The sequence below is a fragment of the Pocillopora verrucosa genome, chromosome 4, assembly GCF_036669915.1.
Source record: "Pocillopora verrucosa isolate sample1 chromosome 4, ASM3666991v2, whole genome shotgun sequence".
NCBI classification, from domain to species: domain Eukaryota; kingdom Metazoa; phylum Cnidaria; class Anthozoa; order Scleractinia; family Pocilloporidae; genus Pocillopora; species Pocillopora verrucosa.
Genome location: NC_089315.1, coordinates 5050837 through 5075554, shown reverse-complemented (window position 1 = coordinate 5075554; position 24718 = coordinate 5050837). Strand labels below are relative to the sequence as shown.

Genomic DNA, 24718 nt, shown 5'->3' with positions numbered 1-24718 from the left:
CTTTAACACCATAAACAATGAGAGGTGTAGTAAACCCATTCAGAATTAGTAAAGAAATGACGCAAAGAAGCTTGTTGAACCCAAGCCATATTGCCAATTGTGTAACTGGCAATATTAGAGACATACCTTGAATTGTTTTCTTTATAAATAACTAAATCTGCTGCCAAAGAGTGAAATATAACTCGACTAAGTCATAGAGATCAAAGTGTATGTGGCGATAACTGAGGTACGTATTGATATTTTCAATAACAAAATGGAAATTTGTCCTTTCAGTCGCTCGCCAATGAAGCGGTGTGTGTAATTAGCACCAATCAACTTTTGTGTCTAAATTCAACTGACTCGTATGCATTCATACGTTTTTATCCACGGTTCAAGAACTTTGCTTTCATGACACACGTGAACTCGATATAAGCCACCTCGAGGGTAAGATTACGGAATTCGGAAACATTCAACATTTTATAAAGTTCACATTTAAATTCTGTCGTCAGCTAACCACTTCATTTGTAATTACATAGCTCAGAGTAGCCTTTGTTGAATTATAGGAACATTTAGAGAGCAAACCTCGAGAGTTAAGACTATGGCTTCGAATGGCAGCGATGTCGTAAACACAGCGCTGAACGGCGAGGGTAGTGATGTAACAGGAGAACTAGAGAAATTACGCAACGGAGGTAAGTTTCATGCATTCGAAACTCCTTCTTAATGACGCGGGGATAGTAATAAATCAAAAAGTATTCTGACTTTTGATTTCCCATTGTAGCTTTTCTGGCCAAATTAAAACGACTTACGCAAATGCACGATTGTGCAGTAGACAGTCAAATATTTGTTGCAACTTATTAGAATCCATAGATACTGACGGCTATTGCGGGGCTGTTCTGACGGCGCCACAGTTTGAGGTGACAACAAATCAGTAAACCATAACCTTAGAATTCACTACATGATCGATGACTGATTATTTATTTAAATATTTTCCATTTGCGTGTTTGATACTTTGTCGATTTGACAAACTTGAGTGAATCTCACGAACATAGTGCCTCGTCTCTCTATTGTTTATCATTCATCTCTCAACCACCCATTCACTGACCTGCAGCGATCGAAATTCAGTTTGACCTTCTCCAGCATTTGATCAGTATTTGCTTATAAAGGTTACACGTATCTTTGCTTTATTACTTGTAAAGATATTTGCATAGCTCTATTTTGTCATTCACGCACGCACGTCTTGTCCTCCGCGTGTTCCCCACGAACACGCAATCGCCCTGCGTGTTCGCCCGCGTAACTGGTGGATTTTCACATAAAAATCGCGTACATTTGTCTTAATTTGTTGGAAGAAACTAAAAAAATATGGTTTTTTCGCTTCATTTTCGTGGCGGAGCTTCTATTTAATTGTCAAATTTTAGGATTGAATGCCGAACACGGATCAAACTGTGGAATTAGCGACACGAACAACAAGACTTTTACACCTCTACCACGCGCGAGCAACTTTTTTTATCTCTCCTATTACTTCTGTTATCATCATGATTATTATCATGATTATTATTATAACTGCCATCATAAAATAACAATAATTATCATTATCTTATGATTATCATTATTGATATTCATATTTTGACAGTCGTTCATTTATCACTTCACGAGTCATTTGTTACGAACCAAAGCGTTGACTAGCTCCCAGTTGGCTGGTTAGCTCAGTTGGAAGAACACTGCACCGGTATCGCTCAGTTCAGGGGTTCAACTCCCGTACATGCCTGAATTTTTTCAGGCTTAACTTTTGCTACTGCTTAAGCAGTACTCATAGCAGTAATGATCACTCTCATCTTCTTTATTTTTCTTATCGAAGAACTGAAATAACATCGCGTGCGATATCAATGTTACCTTCAGTGTAGTAGGCTACAATATCACACCTACAATTAATATCTATACTACAATATTTTCACAATTGGCTGATACGATACCTACATGTTTTAAAACTTGTTTTTGCAATTTTAACGTAATTTCTTCCATTAAACCTGTGGTTAGGTTGAGGCTATTCGATATGAATACTTACAGTACAGAACTGACACACTCATTACAATTACCGAGCCAAAGCTATCTTTTGCATGCATTCAGCGTCAACTTTTTTCCCTTTTTTTATGAAAAAATGTGTTTCCAAATAATTTATTGTCAAGTTAGCGCAAGTGGCTGGAATGATACCTACGCGATCTGAATTGGACGTGTTCCATGACCAACAAACCACATTATAAGAAAAACGTATTCAACATTTACTGATTTTTTTAGCTACTGAAGTAATAACGGCAAAAGAAAGTAATTGATAGAACAGTCATTCACTCACTTCTGAGAAAAAAATCCGGTGCTTAAAATTTTCTCTCTTCATTAAGTAGATATTAGCTAACGCAGTCAAGTAATGACTTCCCTTAGACTTTCCAGGTATATTTATGGCTCAAACGGAAGTAGGAAACGAAATTGTTGACTGGGTCTCTTCGAGATAATATGAACAGTTTAAATTCTCTTGGTCGCTTGCAAGAGAAAAGGTGGATGATTGTCCAAAAAGTAGGATTGATGAAAAGTAATTATACGCCCTGAAGTCTTAAGTTGTGTTCGTATGTCTCCCTTTCAAGGTCTTGACTTCGCTCGACGACGATTTATTTCTGATCGAGTCTCGGCTATTAATATCCAGGGAGCTTATCGTATGCAGAATTGATTCAGAATCAAGGTAACCCACCGATCTTAGATCACCTAGGTCTTGTTGTTCAAAGCGCAGCGAACACTTTCCAACGGATCAATCGCTATTCAGCAGATAAGTGTTGACAAACCATTGAGTGGAGATTTTATCATAGGGTAGCGTCATTCGCCCTTCGAACAACCGGGGCCTGCTGGCTAGAAGGCAGATGATAGCAGCAAACTGTAGGTGAATATTTCGTGCTTTTCTCGATCCGAACAGATAGCTAATGCGCCTCAAGTTATGTATAGGTCTCACTTTTTATTGGGGAGGGAGTTGAGGGTGGATTACCTCCGATGGACTGGGATCCTTTTCAGTCCTATCCAATACTCCTAAAGTATGCCACAGAAACCAAGATAAGCTTTGGTGCAGTAAATCACTCCTCGAAAACCTTAGATTTGGCGCGTTTTCGTTTTATTTTTGATTTTCTGTAGCGTTGTCCAGCTGAAAAGGGGAACAGGCAGCCCAAGCTCCAGCTGTGAGATTATCATATTGCGAAATAACAGTCATGACGAAAATATAAGAGTTTGTATGGGAATATTTACGACAGCTCTTGGGAAGTAAAAATACAGTCAAATCTCAATCGACCCAGGATAAGTTATTTAGTTCCGCCACCGTGAGCAGACTTTGAATCATTTGCGGTCTCTCTGTTTCCTTTATTAACGGCTGTTTTGTCTCATTAGGTAAATGAATATCTATCCATCGGTTAAATAACTCGTTAATCGTAACCTCAGCCTAACTGTGATAGCTTAAAATTAAACAAGGTGTGTTTGACTCTTACCGCATAATTTTTGTCACTATTTTCTGTTTGTCTGACAACATTTTGTCTTTCCCAAGGCAGTAGATAAATAAAAGAACAATCTTAATGACAAAGAAAATCCAAAAAATCCAAGAAAATTTGATGAAAATAAGAGATTATTCGCAGAGGACCGCATTAACTTCTTGTTTCTTACTTTTTTCTTTTTCTGGGTACGATTTATTTATTTTTCGAATGGTAACCTGAAAATTCATATTCTTGGTATTTCAATTCTCACAGATTTCAACCGTTTATAAGCAAGATCATATATTATTTTCTCTCGTGTATAGCTGTTATTCGGTGACTGATGTCATCCAGAAAATATGAAGCACCATTTTCGTACCATGAGTTGATCATTCGACGTTTCACATGTCTCTTGTTATTAAATCCGATAGATAGCATGACTGTATACAGCTCACAACTAGAGAATTTGCCCGCGGCTATATTTTGCGGAGGAACTACCTTATCTGAGCTGTACGGGGTCTTTAGAACTTCATTTCTATCAAAAGAAATTGCGGATCAGTTGAGCCTCACGCGGCAAAAAGCCTTTTGCCTTGTTTTAATAGTAATCGACTGTTGGTCACAACCACCAAACACTAAAGCTGATGGCCTTTTCAACACCGCGCCCCGCAGCCATCAGACAAAACTTGTCCTCGATTCTTTTCGGTACTGATATTTTGATTTTTTTAAACTAAGTTGAGGCACTAAAGAAGGCTTCTTGGCACATCCCTTGATGGCAGGAAACAATCTAGAAAAAAACCACACTCAGCTTTCATCTGGCCACTACATCTGGACCTCGTGCAGTGGGCGTGGCCTTTGAACATCATGTTCCATGCACTACACGAGTCGTTTCCTCAGTTAGTGAGTGTTGAGTAATCCTTGACAGTAACACTCCTTGTTCTTCCTCCTGCAACGATCGTAACCCAGGTCACCATTCGAAAAATAAATAAAATCATCTGAAAATTTCTTTACCTAGGTATTTCATTTCTCAAAGATTTCAATCGTATGATTTTTACTCGGCGGCTGAGGTCATGGGTCGAGTCATCGTAACCTGGATAACTCTTGTTCGCAGGATTTTCCATGTTTCTTTAGAAACGTACATTTACAGTGTACGTTAAAACAAGAAATTCCCAGCCCACCCTCCAACAAGCAAACAAACAAATGAAAGAACTACGGAAAGAATAACAAACAAACAAACAAACTTAATAAATATCAATTCATTCTACCGCACCGTATGCGCTGTTTAAGTAGTTTTCGCTTACAACTTCCGTTTTCCGGCTGTAGGCGCAATTTTTCCCTCTGTGGTATCCCCGGTCCTCCCTGGGGGAGCTAACATGAATCTCGAAATTTCCTCGGTTTATCAATTTGCAGAGTACATCTCTCAATGCGTGCAAAGCTTTGCTCTGATTCGTTTGTCGATGTAATTTGTTTTGACAAGGAATACTAAGTCAAAAATCGCTCGCTTTTCTGCATTACAAAGAATTTTAAGTAAGTAGATTTATGTGTTAATACTCTTTGAGTTTCAAACATTTTTGGCTAACGACGAAAAGCTTTAGTAATGGCTATTTTTTACAATATGACCGCGTTCAGATGGCTCAGACTTTAGACTTCAGACTGCTTTCTTCACATCCACCATGACAAGTGCGTGATTATTGTCAATAGAACTCTGACATAAAATGTGAACCGATCAAAATCCAGGCACAGGTACATAGCCTGCGTAATTTTTTATTACAACCAGAACCAACAATTTGAACAAAGGCTTTCTTGCCTTCTTTGATATTTTTGTAGTTTATAAAAGAGATTATCATAGAAATCGCGATGCCGTGTTATTTTGTTCCTTCGCTATTTATGGTATCATGTTTTTTTCCCACGCACTGTGATATCAGATCTCTGGCAGGTGTGAACTACGCACATTGAATTTGATTGGTTTGCTTCTACACATCTCCTGCACGCCTCCTTTACGCCCCTGAATAGAATTTCAAAAAATATACTTGCATTTCCCAGCATTTGAATATTTTTTTTAGTCACCTTGACAGCCAGCTTAGCTAATTTCCTTTTTTCGTGAAGATTCCTAGGGGAAGTTTTAAATTTTTAGCTTGTTTGTGGGAGGTAAATAAAGTTTGCGATCAATTTCTATCTTCTCATTACGTCATACACGCGCCGGAGTAAATATCATTGCGTGGCGTAGAAAGGTTACACGAGGTTCTCTTCGGTGAAATTTGTACTATTTTCAGCTGGTTTGGTCGTGTTTCACAGAGCAGTTTGGGTCATATTTCTGCCTTCTTTAAATTGATCTCATGGCTGAGTCAAATAATGCCCAAAGTGCCGACGAAAACGGCATCAAGGTCGCCCAGCCAAGCGATATAGTTTTGGACTTGAACGAATCGAAAACGAAAGACGTTCGTATCGTTAACGGTTCTGTGCATTACACAGGCGAAGAAATAGCAGCCAACGGAGAAGTAAGTGGCAGTTCTGGCAAGGAAGTCCAGCAAAACAGCAACGGAATCGAGGGAAACATGAACGGTCATGAAAATGGCGACTCAAAGAGCCCGGTTGGGAATGAGGAAATTGTGAAACTCGCTCCTGCCGAGTCGACGTGGACGGTACAAGCAGAAGGTGCTGTGAAGCTGTTAATGGGATCGACTGGAAGCAGAAGTTGTACCCCACTTACCGTCGTTCAGTGTGTCGAACGAGCTGTGCGTCATGCCCCGACCAGGACAGCCCTTGCAGTCAAGCGAAACGGCGAATGGCTGAAATGGACCTACGCTGAGTATTACGAATCTATACGAGCTGCGGCTAAGTCATTCATAAAGGTTCGTGAAATGCTTCCCTTTATTGCTGTTGAATTTATAACATAATAACCGTCTTTCGAAAAGTGTTATTGTTGTACGAAACTTAAAAGCACCTAAGACTGAAAGTTGTATTGTCGAACAGCAACGCCATTGTTCTTGAGAAGATTGATTTTATTTATCTTTTTTCCATATGATTGGCAAAGGTGTTTGTCATATTTGATCGGAATAATCGTGGCATAAAAGTACAGAGATTATAGTTTTATTTCTTACGTAGTTCTGGCTAGCTAAGTTTCTTGGGAATTGTTTACCTCAAGTAGGAGAATTTAATTAATCTGAGAATATTGTTTTGTTTGCACCTTGAAGGAATATTTTTTGTGAAATTATGTTTTGTTTAGAAAGCTTCGTGTTTATTGAGAAACCGTGCAATGCAGCAAGAGTTTAATCTTCTGAACTGTTAATTTGATTTTATGTCGATGTGTTTATGTTCTTGAGGAATTTGTTTCCTCTAATCTTGTATTTGCATGTATTAGATCTGTATTGGCCTGTTGAGGAGTGTAAAATTTACAAGTTTAGCTCATTTGGTGATCATTTAAAACAGTTATTCAACATATTGAAATTGGACTTTGTTTGGTGGTGCAAAGATGACAAAGACCTAGCAAAATAAAGGAAGAAATCGAAACCTTTCACATCACTGGTTTGTTGCGATCATAAAATATTGAAAAGTGGTTTAAATTACATGTGAAAAATATTGTCTAGACTGCCTGCAAACGCAGGTTCTTTGACAAGGTTAATCACGGCGAGTGATTTGTCTGCTTTGAGCCACAGTACTGAACTAAACTAGTATGTGAGTTGAAATTAGCATTGTCATTGTCATTTTGATAAGTAGTCGTAAACATTCATCATATCTTTGAGTTACCCCTCATCTTTACCATTAAACTACGGATATTATCATAAGAAGGTATCTGCTACAATGTTCTTGTAGATTTGGTTAAAGCAACCAGATTAACTTAGCAACTTATTTATGTATTTCCATTTTTAACATTGTTTTCTGCAAAGAGCTGTATGCAATGATTTAAGCATAAGGTTATGAGGAAAGTATGGTGTAACAGACATAGGTTTGAAAGATGAAATGGATGGTAACACTAGTTTGTTATTTTTTTTTATACTTCTTTAACTATGTTATGACACAACACTGTAAGTAATTGAATATCAAGTGTTTGAAAAGGAGAACTCTGCTGATGATTGATCTGTGCCATGGTTAGGGATGTTATGCCTAGTTTTTGAGACATGTCATGTAACTCCCTTGACCATGATAGGCAAAATTCCAGGTTTGATGTTCTGTACTTCTTAAAATTTATTTTCAATTCATTTACCAATAGCTTGGTTTGGAGCGTTTTCATGGAGTTGGGATCATTGGATTTAACTCTCCGGAGTGGCTCATCTCAGATTTGGGGGCCATTTTTGCAGGGTAAGAGTGTAATGACTCTCCTTGTCTTCTTGATATGGTAAATTGTTGTTGTAAGGAGAAATTCTGTTTTGGTCACTTTTGGGAGTTTAAGGGTTAAACTTCAGATATGTTGTTGTGGGTGAAATGTGAAATGAAAAGAAAGCCCTGAGTTGCAATTTGTAGCAATATACCAATAATAACATTTTTCATTTTCCATCTCTATCAAAACATTCAACACAACAGCTGTACCTTCTCAAAACATTGTCTAGACAGGTTATCAAAATGCCTTGAAAGATTACCAACATGAAGTGGGTGTCATGGAAATGGCTGGAAAGTGAAAAATATGTGTCTAGCATTATAAATTTTTCATAGCATTATTATCTACAAGTAACCTAAGTGTATGCTTGGCAATAGAAAAGAAAAGTCACCTATAAATACATTGTTTGAGTGCTGTCCTCGCAAAAAATATTCTTGAATAAATTTTCTGAGTAAAATAATAAATGTTTTCAAAGTCTTTAACCCTTGATGCCCTAACACCAGTATGCATATTCTTCATTTACAAACATTTACTAAGGTGTTGACGAGGAGAATTTGTTTAACCATCAAGAACTCCTTTAGTTCATGATCATTTCTTCTTTTCTTGTGACCTTAATGTGTGATGTGGGGAGGCTATTGTAAGGAGAAGTTAGATGATAGTCACTCTTATGGATCAAAGGGTTCAAACTTGATGAGGACTCTATTTATTTTGAGCTTTATGGAGACCTCAAATAATTGTGCAGGAGATATGGATTCTTGAATATTTCTTACATTTACATGTACCTACTGCCTGTCTTGTAGTCATACTGACTACCAATGAGTTGTTAGCCAATTCACTTGATCCATCAATCTTCCCTGCGATTTTCTGAATATTACAGTTTATAGATAATCCTTCAGCCAGTCCAGTTGTTAACCCTTTAACTCCAAGAAGTGATTAACATGTCATGTCTCCCTATAATGTCCGCAAGTTCTTCAGTAAATGGGTACAGAGAATACGCAACCTTATCATTTAAAAGTTTTTGTCTTGATCTAGCACCATAATTTCTTAATTAATTCACAAGGAAAGTAAAACAGCTTGAGGGAAGAATTAACAATCATATCTTGGGAGTGAAAGGGTTGATGTTATTCTTCAGCTTTATTTACTTATATTTATTTATTTGTCTCTCATCTCCTTGAACCTCCCTCCCCCATCATTTGTGCATTCACTCGTGGGAATGTCTTTGAATACTCTGACAAGGGTTTATTATGCCCATATCATTTCAAAGTGTGCCTTTATAAACTGTATTTTTGATTTCACAGAGGTCTAGCTGTTGGGATTTATGCCACAAATTCTCCTCAAGCATGCCATTATGTTGCTGAAAATTGTGAGGCTAATGTCATAGTTGTTGAGAATAAACATCAGCTGCATAAGATACTTCAGGTGTGTAAATTACTATGTAACTGGTTCACATTTAAAATGATGGACATACATGCTGGTAGCTGATGGTTTTATGGTATGTTAAGCTATACAGTCACATATATGATATTATATATATATCTCTTTTCACCAAAAAGGTGTGCCTCTTTTACATAAGTAACAAAAAGAAAGAATGAAGGGGAAAAAAAACAAATAAATATATAACATTTTCTGTATCCTTCTGAAGCTCATCTCCTCTAGCTATTTGAAATGTGCATTAAGTATTCCAGTAATTTATTATCTTCTTTGCCCAAATTAGATCTGGGACAAACTTCCCCATCTGAAGGCTGTGGTTCAGTACATTGGTGAGATAGAAGGGGACAAGCCATCTAATGTGTACACAGTGAGTAAAATGTGTTTTGGTAATTCTGATTTAAATGTATAGTTCATTAAGGCTTAGATTATTAGATGACATATGGTTGTTAGTTCCTTATTTTATTTGAAATGGTGTGATTTATTTGCACTTTTCTTTTAAATTTCTAGTGGAAGGAATTCATGGAAGTTGGGAAAAGTGTTTCGGATGAAACCCTTCAAGAAAGAATGGATGAGTTGGTGGCAAACAAATGCTGCACACTTGTGTATACTGTAAGTTTTGATTTTTTACTTACTTTTTCTTGACTCTCAAATGTCTTGCAAACTGTTTAGCTGGTAAATAAGACGGCAGGTTCTTTTAGGAACTGTTGTCCTGTTTTGGCTACAAAGAGAAAAACAAGACAAGATTTTCTTTGTATGAACCTGTAGTGTGTCCTCAAGTCCTCAGTAGTTCAGAACTGAAGCACTGATCACTTGAATTCAACAGTCTGAAATTTGAACCTTCATAGGAACTTGTACCTTTTTTGGTGTGTAAAGCCATGCATCAGAAATAACATCTTTCTTTACACTCTCCTGAGTTATTTATCTGTGGCTGGTATCATGTAATGCATTTCTGTTACTACTTGTACAGTCTGGAACTACTGGAAATCCCAAAGGTGTCATGCTGTCACATGATAATGTAAGTAACTGTTTTGGAACTTAATTTTGAACATTGTGTTCCTGTATTAGGAAAAGGCTTTCATTTTTCTCATGATGTACATCAGTTTAAAATTAAGGGGAAAATTTTCTGGGGTTACGAGATGGTTTCTTTTAGAAGGATTTGGCTGTCCTGTTTATTTGATGGTATGCTAAAAGGTAATGTGTTGAACAATGAAGTTACAGAATATGAGTCATTGGCAAAGTTAATGGCGCTATTGTGAGTCTCCTATATCAAATAGATAAAATAGGGAAAAAAAAGAGAGAAAGAAGAAAGAAGAGAAAAATGGAAGACATAAAGTTCTGTACTTTGTAAGGTTGTTTCTGTGTTGTTAGCATAGCAAAGCATGGTTTAGTTTCCCCAGACAGTAAGTTGAAGGGCTGTAAGAATGGCAAACTAGTTTGATGTGGTTGTGATGTTGAAATACAGTGTAATGACAGGATAAAAGTGGGGTTAACTGATCTGAAAGTACTCCAAGGTTTAGGGTATCTTTCCTGTGTGATATGATCTATTGTGGCTCCACTACATGCAGCTTGACTTTGTTCAATATTTTCTCTCAGTTAACTTGGACAGGAGAGGCAGCTTCAAAGTTTGTGGGTATTGGAGAGAAGGACATAGAACAAGTGATCAGTTACCTTCCACTCAGTCACATTGCTGCACAGGTATTTTATGGCCGAATTAATGAACTTGGATTGAACACTAATTTACAAATGTAGAATAGACTCCCTATGGCAAATGTCAACAGCCACCTGCACTATTCAAAGGACTTACTCAGAAAATTTACATGAAAAACAATTCAACCACTATGACCTAAGTTTTGTGGGAATCTAAATCATCACCAGCTTGTCCCACTTGAGTCTTGCAGCTAATTACATCACTGCAAAACTGACCAATCAGCCAATTACATCACTGAAAGACTGACCAATCAGCCATGAACCAGGCCTTAAGAACAACTTGACTGACGAACAACTCTTCACTTGACTTTGGCAATGACCTCTGCAAAGATTATTAAAATGTCAGTCATTACCACTGTCAACAGTCCTTCCCAGGACTTCTCTCACCCACCTGAACAAACTACATGTTGATTAGATTGAACAATAGATGAAAAAGGGTTGCAGGATTATTATCATGTTTTAACAGGGTTTATTACAGGAAGACTCTCTATTAAAGAACAGTCAATTCTCGGTTCAAACCCCCAGACTGTACTTAAAACAGTGGCAGTTAAAAGTGTCTGTCAGTTGTTCCAATAAATGTGAAATTCAACAGGTCAACAACCTCGTAAAATAATAATATCTTATAAGATAAAAAATATTTATAATTAATATTTTCAGATGTTGGATATTTTCATGCCTCTTTATTCTGTTGCTACTGTGTGGTTTGCACAGCCAGATGCACTGAAGGTAAATGTTAATTTTACAGTATGGTGTTAGGAAAGAAAATACAACATAAAATTGTCAATACAATGTGGAATTGTCCCAAGTATATATTCATTACTGAGTGAGGCAGTTAATTGTTGCTTGCACTTTGTTCTCTGAATGTTAATTAGTTTGTGTTGGCAAGAATCTTACTATATCTTCTTCAGTCTCCAGACTGTGTAACATTTATTTATCATGTCAAAGACATGCAATATGTTCCTTCGCTTGAGAGTGTCTCTCTTTAGCAGTAGGAAATTGGGCTGGAAACTTCAATTATGAAAAAATGTTTTGATAGGTGACTAGCTTCTTGTCTCACTGTCAACAATAGAGTTAAGGAATTTGTGGTTTCAACTGAAAATCCATTGTTTGACAAAGCAAGCTTGATGTTTAATGCTACATTATGAGAGAAAGTGGAGAGTAACAGTCTGATTGATGTGATTGCATTTTAGCAAACCTGATTTACAGGAACTTGAATCTTCTGTGCTGTTCACTAGTTAATATTGATATGTGCCTTTTTGCATTGTAATAATGATTTTGAATATGCAATTCTGCAGGGTACACTCTCACAGACCTTACGAGAAGTCAGGCCAACTTTGATATTTGGAGTCCCAAGGTTAGTCAGATAATTAAATCAAATAACATGAAGTAGTGTCAGTAAAGATTCGCTTTTTGATAGACCAGTGTGAGGCACAGCTTAGTAGTCCCTAAATTGAATTCTTGAAATACTATTGACCAGTTTGATATGGCTGAAAATCTTTTTGTGGGTGATAAGGTATGATACATGAAGATAAAAGTGGCCTAAATATTTTCTCCTACAGAGTGTATGAAAAGATCATGGAAAAAATGAAAGAAATTGGACAAACAGTGACAGGTTTGAAGAGGAAGGTGGCTAATTGGGCCAAGGGTGTAGCTTTGCAAGGAAACATAAACCTTGAAAATGGGTATATACACATTTTATGTATGACCTTGATATCGAAACTTTGACAACATGTATGCTTGGGCTCACTCATAATAATATACATGTATTTACCACAAAGATATTTTAAGGAGGGTTTCCCTTTGGTTGTCACAAAGTATTATACATTAAGTGATTTAAAAGATTGACAATTTTCTCCTTTACATTAATTTCTGTTGTAGGGATATGAATTGCAATACTTGCTGTGTGTGCATGTAACATTGATATTTATGTAAATTCAATATAACTTGAAACCCATAAGGAAAACTACCACCAAAGAAAAACAAATTTCATGAAGTGGCCACACAGTCAAAATTGTCACAAAAGGAAATCAAATAAAAGCCTCTGATTGTTTTTTGGGGCACAGGAAATTACAGAAGTTATCTTACTAGTCAGTCAAGTATTGGCAGTGTTGTCAGACTGCAGGGTTGTTTTATTTCAAATAGTAAATGAACTTTTGCTTTTTTTTTTCTTTTCAGTCATTCAGTTCCATTTGGTTGGACTCTAGCCAATAGCCTGGTACTGAAAAAGGTACTTCACATGATTGCCACTTTAAAAACTTTGCCACTTTTTGTTGAGCCCAGTTTGTATAGCGCCGACTTAATTTGTCGTATCCTATCATAACTGAAGATGTGGAAATGATACAAGACATCTACTTGTAGGGAAGAAATACATTAAAGGAGATGAAAGAAAAAACAGATGAACGAGGACGACAAAGGAGGGACAAGATTTACGTTAACATCTTCAAAAAAAAAAACAAAACAAGAAAAATTAGATTAAGTTTGTCTTAAAGATGCAGCTCGTTTTTCACTCACAAATAATTAATTGTCCTCGTTGAGTGCCAAACGTTTGTTATGATTTTAGCCTGTTGAAATGATTGATTTTTCTCTTTCTTCTCATCACTCTTATGCTTTCAACTTATCAATATTTTAAGGGAAAAAAATCTCATTGTTCACTCATGGAAGTGAAAGGGATCCTCCAATCTCTCATTTTTTTTTCTTCGTTAATCAGATCCGCCTAGCCCTGGGACTAGACAGGTGCAGACTGTGTGTAGTCGGTGCCGCTCCTGTTACTTTGGAAACCATTCGTTACTTTCAGAGTATTAACATTCCTCTGTTCGAGCTGTACGGAATGAGCGAGAGTACTGGTCCCGCAACCATATCTATCCCAGGCTATGTCAAGGCTGGAAGCTGTGGTGTGGCTTTTGAAGGAGTGGAGGTTAAAATCCACAATAAAGACGAGGAAGGAAACGGCGAGGTGCGCTTAAATACTATAGGCTAAACAGTCTTGAGTAAGCGACACCAACGCTCTCACACGCCTTTTACCAATTAATCAAAACTATGACAAAATTTGACAAAGAAACTAGGAATCGGTTATACGTTTTCATGACAAAAACGACAGTTAACTCGGCGAATTGCGAGACAACAGCGGGCGCACTTGACGCGTTCTGTCCACTTGCTCAGGCATGAGGTTTTATCTGTTCCTCTCACTGTCCAATTACAGGCATGACACGTACTCTGTCCTGTTAGTGCCAATCGGGCCGGTGATAACCAATCACGTTCGAGAATTTTGTTATAATTTTGATTACTGCTTATATAGTCGGGCCAATTATATGATGAGCTAGTTGAAAATTTATGCCATTACCGTTTGAGGTCGCGGCAAATGAAATCTTCTAGTTTATGTGTTGCAGGCTAAATTTCACAAGAAATTTTATTTCCAATAACGAAAAACAATTTTTTCAGCAAGTTTCATGATATGAATGTTTCTTCCCTTACGTCTTCCTGTTTTCATCGTCAGGTGTGCCTCAGGGGACGTCATGTTTTCATGGGATACCTGAAGAACGAAGAGAAGACTCACGAAACCATGGATGAAGAAGGATGGCTTCACTCAGGAGATATCGGAAAACTTGACAAGGTGGATTTTCTTCATTAACTCGAGAAACAATTGTGTCTAAGTTGGAACGTTATGCACTCAAGGTTAATAGGGAGTAATATTACGTAAAGGAAGTGGGTATTTGTCTTGAAACTGCCGATCGTGAAGTCTCATTTTTTGCATTATCACACTTTGGTAACTGATAGTCGTAAATGGACTCAGCTGTTAGATGAATTATGAACGTAGTGAAACTTGATGGTAAGGCAAACTGTGGTCCATGCCCTTTGTCGCCCGAACAGAATACTTTTAACTAAACGAAAGTTCACCTTCCATCATTTTAAAGGGGGAGGCGGTGGGGAGAGAGAGAGGGGATGGGAGGAAGATAAAGGACCTCTTTTTGTTATTTCTGCGATCTTTTCCCACACCTTTGTTTTCTGATGTCGACCCTCTCTTTATTTCAATTTAGGCTGGGCAACTGTACATTACTGGACGAATCAAAGGTAATTTATACTTCCTTCTGGGCTGAATTTTAATGAGTCCTCATTATTATTATTATTATTATTATTATTATTATTATTATTATCATCACTATTATCATTATTTTTATTTTTGTTATTATTATTATTATTATTATTACACTTGTCATTATCACTATTTTTATTATTAGTAGTAAATACATTACATCATGCACCTCTTGCTCGCGCTTTGCGTTTCACGCTTCTTCTCCTCCCCAGTGAAAAATGGGAAAATAATGCCTGTGCTGCACGCCAGCGGAGGTTCCATTGTCTAAAAAAATTTGTTCCTCATTTTGTTTCCCACAGAGCTGATTATCACGGCTGGCGGTGAAAATATCCCACCAGTCCCAATCGAGGATGCTATCAAGGAGGAGGTTCCTCTGATCAGCAACGTCATGGTTATTGGAGACAAAAGGAAGTTTCTCTCTTGCTTATTAACGCTCAAGGTAAAGAGGTTGATTTTGATTGGATAATATAGTGGCACTCACCTTCCGAGTGCCATGAAAATCATTAATGGTATACATCCACAGCAAATGGAAATTAATGATGCTAACGTTTAGAGCTCTTGTCGATTGCTTGTTACAAAACAAAAAGCCAAGTTAACGACAGTGACCAATAGAGCAGAGGAAAGATCCTACGGCGCCAGTGAAAAGTCATAATAGACACAAGCAAACTGCTCAAGGGGTGGGAGAACGCTGGTCATCAAGTTGCGATTGGTTCGAGGCGTGCCAGTTTTCTTGACCAATCACCGGGCAAAGTAAAGCAAGACCAATGCAATCCCGAATTACAAAGAATATTACGAATAGTAAAGCGGCTTGAAAACTGAATCACTATTGCAATAGAGAAGTGAAGTGGAAAAGAAGGGGACCGAAAAACCCTTTGCATAAGGAAGACTGAAAAACTGAGAGCAACTACTACATTACTCCAAATGTCATTTGAGTGACCCAATTTAGTTAGACAGGATAGCTTGTAGATTCAGTATTAGCCATCATCAGTGTTTAACGTTGATATAAATGTAGTAGTTGACTTTCTCATGCATTTTGGCATTTTGCTATTAGGTTGTTGTTGACGTAGAAACTGCCGAACCTTCTGACAATCTCACCGATGTTGCCCTCGATTACTGTAAGTCCATCGGCAGTCAAGCAAAAACTGTTTCCGAAATTCTGTCGACCAAAGACGAGAAAGTAATGAAAGCCATCCAAGAGGGAATTGATCGAGCTAATGCCAAGTCCACGTCCAGAGCTCAAAAGGTATGGAACGAAAAACAGAGTTTCCATGAGAGTTTTTGAATATATATTTGATTTCGAAAAGATGGCGGTGCATAGAACAGTGTACTACAGTTAATCTGTAATCATCTATTGTATTGAACCCTTTAATTCCTAAGAGTGACTAGCATCTAATTTCTCCCAACAATTTAACCCTGAATTAAACTTAAAGTGCATGAAAATAGGCAAAGTGAACTCCAACTAAAGAAGCTCTCTGAAATTCTCTTCGTCAGCACCTTAGGATTTATATGGAGAACAGTATGGAGAATATGCATTCTGATGTTAGGGTCTAAAGGGTTTAACTGGGGTTGTCTTTCATTTTGACAGTTAAAAAGCACGACTAAAAGTATATTCGTTTGCAATCACTTCCTTAAAATTGTTCATTTTAGGCTTGATGTTGCAAGTCCTCTTGCGTTTGTGTAAACACGTCCTATCCGATAATTCTTAAAATATACTGTCTCTTGCAGGTGCAGAAGTGGCGCATCTTGGAAAAAGACTTTTCCCTTCCAGGGGGAGAGTTGGGTAAGAATTTGTTTGAATAATTAGGAATGGTTTACTCTTTTCTCAATTTAGCTCCGTCCTTGTTCTTTCACTCCAAAGGTCTGAGAGTCAACTCTCCCATATGATGACCATGCCTTCCTTTGTTGGCCACTCCTGTAAATTTTGTGTTTCATGCAGGCGATAGTCCCTCGTCCATAATTTTCGTAATTCTCAGTACTCGTCTGTTTTACAGTATATTAAGATTAAATGGAGAATTTGGATCCTGATCGCTCCAGGAACTCTGATCGGCAAACTTTGAGATTCGCTCGCTAACGTAACGAGAAAAAATGGCATTGAAAGGGACGCTGTAATATCATACGAGATATAGTTGATATTGATTTGTTGACCCTTATGTTATATTTGTACTTTATTCTAGGTCCCACTCTGAAGCTGAGGCGGCCAATTGTGAACAAAATGTTCAAAGATGAGATCGACGGTTTCTACGAAGAAGCATAAGATCAAACCAGTAAAACAAGACACATGAATCTAGTATAGATAAATGATATAACGGAATACATTGGTAGCTGTGTACGATTTCGACGTAATATATTGTCGACCCCTTTTTTCATGCTAGTTTTGAACTTTGGTAAACGTGTTTGTTTGTATATTGAGGGAGAACAAGTGATCATTATCCTTATTAAAGGAGAGGCAATCATAACGGCGTAGAAAAGTTTAAATCATCAAAGGGGATACGAATAACTTGATGGAGATTAATTATATATAAAGAAACATGACGCACAGTAATTTAATGCTTACATTTTAATCTAGTCAGGGGATTGAATTATGATCAGCACATTGGATTTGCGCTAAAATTCAGCTCGAGTGTAGAGAAAAGGGGGGTCTTCCCCCCTCTCTACCCTCCTCTCACCACCACCACCACCCCCCCTCCGGCCCTACCCCGCCGTCACACCCAGGGAGCAGGTTATGTCAAGGCTCTTTGAGAATTGTTTATAAATGTAACATTGTCGCTGTTAATTGCCCTAATTTTTGTATTTATTGCGGCAACTGTTCGGTGATTAGCTATGTTGGTAGATTTATAGGAAAACAACAATTTTGTGTATAATTTCACGTACGTGTAAGTCTCAATGTGCCTCAAAGCTAACCTTCGTAAGATGCAAGGAAGAGAATTTCTTCCAGTGAGGTCAAGTAGAAGCCTCCTCCTGTAAAAATAACGACGGCTAGAGAGGGTTTTCAGTTTTACGTTTATCGCAAGGCGGCAGTTTCTGCCTTTGCGTTTGACGAAATAGATTTGGTTAGTTTAAGCGTGAAAGAAACTTTCCCTCACCTTATAGCTCCCAGATATGATTCAAATGTAATTTACCCTTACAAACTTCGTACATTATCAAGCAAAGTCGACAAGAGTACACAAAATTATCACTCACAGGGTATAGTTTGGTATAATACCAAATTCTCCGCCTAATTCACTAGGGAATGTATGAAAGTCGGAAGGGAGAATTGCGAGTCAAATCAAGGGAGTTAAAGGTTAAAAGATCTGTATTCCTAATAGATAAAACCTATAGAGATCTGTATTATTAGGGGAACTGTATTGTTTGCTAAACTATTGCAGGAAATTCTAAATCTGAGAACCTAAAGACAGTTACTTCTCGTTACTGCATAAGAATTTACCATGAAGTTACTTTTCTTTTGAGCTCATATGAAATATCTCTTCTGTAAGATAACGTATAAATATCTTGGTTCACAAAAATCCTACTGACTAACAACTAAGCAAGGATGTTTAGTAATTTCGGGAAGAGAAACATGTAATGCGCTTTGGCGTCTTGCAAAACGAAGAACAGGTAGTTTTTTAAAGGGAGACTGTTTTTCATCTGTTTGTTGGGCGGAAAACAGCTCAGTAGGAATCCTGCAATTATTAGGCATCCTTACTCCGTCTAGTTTCAATTGATATTAGGTTTGTGCAGTAGTCGCGAACTACTGAAATTATATTGTTTATGTAATCACATGTATCTATCTAAGCTTAGTCGAAATATTGAGTAGTAAGTCATATAAGTGTGAAACAAACAGGGTCCTTGCGAAAAATTCGATTTCTATTAAAATCACTATCCAGATGTTGCTCTGTCGTTTGAACGACTGTTGTCAATCCTCGATCCAGCGACCGTGGGCCTATGTCGACCTTCACAGAATAACATGAATTCATCATTCCACCATTCATTACGCCATTTTATCGTATTAAGGCAACGGAGCGCCAATATGATTTTTAACATTGCCGCTGCTTTCTCTCTTTCTTTTCTGATTGTTTCTGTCTCACATCTTGGTGGGCCGTACGCCGGGCTGTACAGCTTTTTCTGGCCCGTGCCCACTTCTTTGCGTATGGCTCTCTTTCGAGTAATCAGTGTCGTAATTTTTTCAAGGAAAGTGCGCGTTTAAGTGCGTGCTGTATGATAAATGACTCAGCCGTTTAGAACAATTCCGTTTTCGAGTGATTGAAACAATTCTCAGCAGTGAAAAGGAAGTAAGGATAGGAAGCCTTTCCGTTCCTGAGCGGACCGGGAGCCTCGCGTGGGAATGGGGCGAAAGTGATTACTGAAATCTTATCTTACCTTATCTTATCCACTTTTCCTATATAAATAATTTTTTTTTCATCGATTAAATTTCTTCCGAAACCAAAAGGTCCTTTTTAAGAAAGGTTGGTGATAACTCCCATCATCCATTCTTTATTTTTCGACAGTGGAAGGCAAAATCTCTCTGAAATTGAAGAACGCTTTCACAGTGATTAAGAATTACTTGTTGCTCTTGGTGAATTTTCAGCCCTACTACCACAAAAGCTTTGTTTCCAGGATATTTTAGCAAAGATAAGACATTTACTGATTTCCAGTTCCTAAAATACCAAGCGGTGGGTATAACTTTTGTTGTCGTTGTTATTTTTTTAAATTTTGCTTCCGAGTGCTGTTCTTAGCTTTGCATAGTTTAGAATGGAAGTCATCCTTTGGTTCCCTTAATTAACAAAATTTTTTTCAGCGTGAAGAAGTAGGCTCGTTCCGGATTTCGATCATACAACTGACTCAGTTGCGGCAGCTTAGGTGATAACCACCTTTTAATTTTGAATTAATTTTTCAACATTTGGCTATTTTAACGCTTGTAGTTTTAATGTGATCGAGAGGTCTAATATAACCATATAAACGTTTGCTACTGGAGAAAAACATTACACAGACTGGGAAAATTGCAAATTACGACATGAAGTTATGGTCACGCCAAATGAGCGTTCATGATCAGTGGTCTACTTACAAGTTCTATAAGATGTTTTAGGGTAGATACAATTTTTTTCGAAGGAGGTGTAAGAAAAATAGTCAAAAAGTAATCGTTACTTCAGTTACTTTGCAAAAGCTACGAGGTAGGTTGTGGTTCTCCAAGAAATTTTAAGTTTTTACGATTGTCGTCTTGAGTCTGTGCCAGGCCTCTCCATTTCCGACCTTCCTCGTTCGTTTTTGGTCAATATTCTTTCCACCAATTTTGTATTTTTGTGTTAATGTTTTTGTTGTCTACTATCCTGTGCCGTTTTCATGCATACTATTAAACAACAATTTTGCTTGTCGAAAAGCAAAAATCAAACTATTGTGAAGTTCATCCCGCAGATTTCGGTTTCAGTGCATTAGTCACCATCCTCAAACTTCGTCAAACGCTCCAAAGTCCTAAAAACCTTAAAAGGTTTCGAAACGAAATGATATACCCAGGAGAGAAACGCACCAGGGTGTATTCTGTTACATGAGCTTGTGAAAGAGAAGTTTACAAGTTAGCCATTGCTCCCTATCAACGTCTTCAAAAAGCATGAATTATTTGTTATGATAAGCTGAGAGGGAGAGAGCCAAAAGAGGTAAATTAAATGCCAACTTGCGTAGTTTAAATAGTCAGATTGCAGGTTTAAAATAGTCAGATTGCAGGTTTAAAATAGTCAGATTGCAGGATTTATTGAATGACGAACCGAACAGACTGAGGGGAAGACGATGTAAACAGCAATGGATCCTTACCCCAATATTCTCATATTTTTATTCCTGTAGAAGCTTGTGACATGAACGAGACAGGTGAGGTTATACAGTCCGTCTTGATTGGCCTCGTTGTCGCCAGTTTCTTTCTCAAAACCTGTCGAGTTCTACAGATCATTGGATTTTGTAAGAAATGCTTGGTTTGCAAACACAACAGAGGAATCATACACAGAATCCTCATATGGTCCAAAGTTCTGCATCTGACCATGTTCGATATCTATTGTTTAATCTCTGAGGACTCGAGTGCTATAGAATATGGAAAGAGGCTTCTTCACACCCTTCATAGCTATGACGAGAAATCTTTAGAATGTAACCTACTCCTAACACTAGCCGTTCTCTGTGAAAACCATGGGAAACTAGTTGATGCAGAGGAACTCTTTCAAAAGGCAGCAGAAATCAATAAGGAAATAGGCAACAGTAGCGAAGAAGCCTTTTGCTACGAGAAACTGGGGATTGTCTGTGATTCTCTTGGTAAAACCGTCAAAGCGACGGAATCGTTCGAGAATGCTCTGAAGGTCAGAATACAAGTGGGTGACAAAACTGGACAAGCCAGAAATTACTCCAACCTTGGGGCCATGTTTCAGTCTCTTGGTAAATACATAAAGGCGAAAGAGTATCTCGAAAAAGCAATTTCTATCACAAAAGAATCAGGCGACAGGGATCTAGAAGCGAGTTCTCATGGAAACCTAGGGACAGTGTTGGAGAGAATTGGTGAATATAACAAGGCAAAAGAGCATCACGAAAAGTCACTCGCAATTAAGCAAGAAATTGGTGATCAAAAAGGTAAAGCTCCGACTTATCTGAACCTGGGCATTGTTTTTCTATCTCTTAGCGAGTATGCCAGAGCTAAGGAATATTTTGTTAAGGCTCTTATGATGTATCAAGAAGCTGGTGAAAGAATGGGAGAAGCTATATGTCACGGAAACATTGGAATAGTTTTACAGCGTCTTGGTCAATATCTAGAGGCAAAGAATTATCACGAAAAATGCCTGAAAATCAGGCATGAGATTGGTAACAAGGACGGAGAGGCATCATCTTATTGCAACCTAGGAACTGTCTTTCTCGTTTTAGGTGAATATACCGAGGCTAGGGGTTATTTTGAAAGGGCGATTGAAATCGTAGTAAAAACTGGTGACAAATTGGTTGAAGCGAAATGTTATGGAAATCTAGGAAATGTGTTCCAGCATCTTGGCAAATATCGTAAGGCACAAGATTATTACCAGAAAGCACTTTTCATAGAACAAGAAATTGGACACAAAAAAGGAGAGGAAGCATGTTATGGAAATCAAGGCAATTTGTTTCAACGTTATGGTAACTATGCAAAGGCTAGAGATTATTACGAAAAAGCGATTAGAATCCAACAAGAAATTGGTGACATCAATGGTGAGGCTACATCTTACGATGGTTTAGGAACTGTGTATCAAATTCTGGGTGATTATAGCAAGGCAAAAGATTATTACGAAAAAGCTGTGGCAATCATACGAAAACTCGGGAACAGAAGAGGTGAAGCCTCGTTTCACTTGAACAGTGGAACTTTGCTCCAATTCCAAGGTGAGTATTTCAAGGCAAAGGATCACTACGAAAAAGCACTTGCAATCGCCCAAGAAATAGGCGCAAGGAAAGAAGAGGCATTATGTAAAGGAAACCTAGGAACTGTATTTAAACATTTGGGTGAATATGTAAAAGCGAAGGATTACTACGAGAAAGCACTAACAATCCATAAAGAAATGGGTAATAGAGGAGGTGAAGCTTCTTGCTATGGGAACCTCGGCGCTTTGTTTCTCTCTCTTGGAGAATATGTCGAGGCACAACATTATTTCGAAAAAGACGTGGGGATAAGAAGAGAAATTGGAGACAAAAGAGCGGAGGTCACGTCGTACATAAATGTCGGAAATGTGTTTTTCAGTCTTGGAAAATACAAGAAGGCTGACGAAAATTTTCAAAAAGCGCTTTCAACTTCAAAACTACTTAGTTACAGACAGGGAGAAGCAGGATCTTACAGTATGATTGGACGCATTCATCGCGTTATTGGCGACCACCAAACGGCCAAAGAATACTTCGAGAAGGCTATGTCAATCAGTGAAGAATTCGGGGACAAGAAAGGATTGGCAAGAGATTATGAACACCTGGGAAGTTTATGCATTTCCCTCAGTCAAAACGTCAAAGCTAAAGAATATCTTGAGAGGGCACTTGCCATCAGCAGAGAGATCCGTGACGGCAAAAAAGAGTTCTTGATTCTTTGCAGACTTACAAACGTTTCAATTTTGGAAGGAGCTGTTTTAGATGCATTTGCACGTCTTTTTACGAACATTCAGAATTGCGAGGAATTGCGTGGTGCTGTTGGGGACAGCGATCAATTTAAGATATGTTTTGCACAACAGTGTGTTTTCCCGTACTGGATTCTCAGTGAAATGTTTCGTTTGGCTGAAGACTATAATCAGGCACTCTGCGTTCTAGAGCTCGGAAGATCCCGGGCCTTAACCGACACACTGTCAGCCCAGTACTCATTAGCAAACCAAGTGTCCACTGATTTCCAATCCTGGACCGGCATTGAAAATGTCATGGACAAACAGAGGAAAAGTACTTGCCTCTACATCTCGTATACACCTCGAAATTTGGTTCTGTGGATTTTGAAGAGAAACGGTGTCTTCAAAATCCACGAAAGAGAATTCAGTGATGTAATGCAGGGCGGATTATTGAGAACGTGGGATGAGTTTTTTGCTGAAAGCTTTCGACAGTTTGGCGTTTTGTCCCAAGGAAGTCATCAAGATCGCTATTCGTATGAGAATCAAACGAAAGATTTGTCAACTGAGGGAGGTAATTTCGCTTCTTTTCGACCTATAGAGGAGGACGAAGACCAGGAACCTGACCCAAAGCTACGTTTGTATTATGACATGATCATTGCTCCTATTGCTGACTTCCTTGAAGAGCCCAACGTCATCATCGTTCCAGATCGTCAGTTGTATCGGGTGCCATTTGCAGCTTTACAGGCAAAGAATGGGAAATTTTTATCCGAGATGTTTAGGATTCGCTTCGTACCATCGTTGACGACTCTTAAACTCATTCAGGACAGTCCAGATGATTACCACAGTCAAACCGGTGCATTGATTGTTGGTGATCCTGAAGTTGGTGAAGTCATTTATAAGGGTCGCCGCAAAGTAATACCACCGTTGCCTTGTGCACGAAGGGAAGCAGAGATGATTGGGCGACTGCTGAACATCGAGCCTTTGATAGGACAACAAGCAACCAAGAGGGCCGTTCTTCAGAGGATCAAATCCGTGAGTTTGATACATCTAGCAGCACATGGTAACGTAGACAGAGGAGAAATTGCACTTGCACCTCTCCGTCCCATTCACCATACTCCAAGAGATGAAGAGTTTGTTTTATCAATGACTGACATATCTCAAGTTAAGCTGCGAGCAAAACTTGTCGTTCTGAGTTGTTGTCACAGTGCACAAGGACAGATCAGAACTGAGGGAGTGGTTGGCATTGCTCGAGCGTTTTTAGGATCCGGTGCACGTTCAGTGTTGGTGGCACTATGGGCCCTGGAAGACAGTGCAACAGAGCAGTTGATGAAGTGCTTCTACGCACACCTTGCACGTGGTGAAAGTGCTAGTGAATCTCTTCACCATGCTATGAAGTGGATGAGACGTAATGGGTTTTCCCTTGTGAGCCAGTGGGCACCCTTTATGCTGATTGGAGATGATGTGACTTTTGATTTTAGAGTAATTTTCGGGGGAAAAGTCTAAGATTTCTTAAAGATTCTCCTGAGACTTTTCCGAAATGCTTCAACATTTAGCAATCATGCGAGGTTAAGAGGTTTAGCGTAAGTAAGGCGGTAGCATTTTGCTCGTGTCGCACAATTAGCTAACCAATTTGTTTCAAGTAAGCCTAAAAGCAAAAGCACGT

At 38.3% G+C, this 24718-nt stretch overlaps 2 protein-coding genes across 4 annotated transcripts; both read left to right on the top strand.

Annotated features, from left to right (window-relative positions):
* Positions 1–61: 61 nt before the first annotated feature.
* LOC131794680 (long-chain-fatty-acid--CoA ligase ACSBG2) lies at positions 62–18881 on the top strand. 3 transcript variants are annotated; one of them, XM_059112214.2, is made up of 20 exons: positions 62–226; positions 543–668; positions 5943–6322; positions 7681–7769; positions 9084–9204; positions 9500–9583; positions 9724–9825; positions 10184–10231; positions 10810–10911; positions 11581–11649; positions 12219–12277; positions 12483–12605; positions 13099–13150; positions 13631–13876; positions 14417–14533; positions 14958–14991; positions 15313–15452; positions 16065–16256; positions 16739–16793; positions 17188–18881. In XM_059112214.2, exons 2-20 carry the CDS (start codon positions 578–580, stop codon positions 17265–17267), a joined length of 2184 nt encoding a protein of 727 aa, XP_058968197.2. In that variant the 5' UTR covers positions 62–226; positions 543–577; the 3' UTR covers positions 17268–18881. The 3 variants fall into 3 exon arrangements, with proteins under 3 accessions (XP_058968197.2, XP_058968196.2, XP_058968195.2); XM_059112213.2 differs by lacking the exon at positions 62–226 and adding an exon at positions 267–423; XM_059112212.2 differs by lacking the exons at positions 62–226; positions 543–668 and having other exon boundaries at positions 5655–6322.
* A 1954-nt stretch (positions 18882–20835) lies between these two features.
* On the top strand, positions 20836–24680 carry LOC131794702 (tetratricopeptide repeat protein 28-like). Its single transcript, XM_059112241.2, has one exon. The coding sequence runs from the start codon at positions 20836–20838 to the stop codon at positions 24556–24558; it is 3723 nt and encodes a 1240-aa protein (XP_058968224.2). The 3' UTR covers positions 24559–24680.
* Positions 24681–24718: the final 38 nt, after the last annotated feature.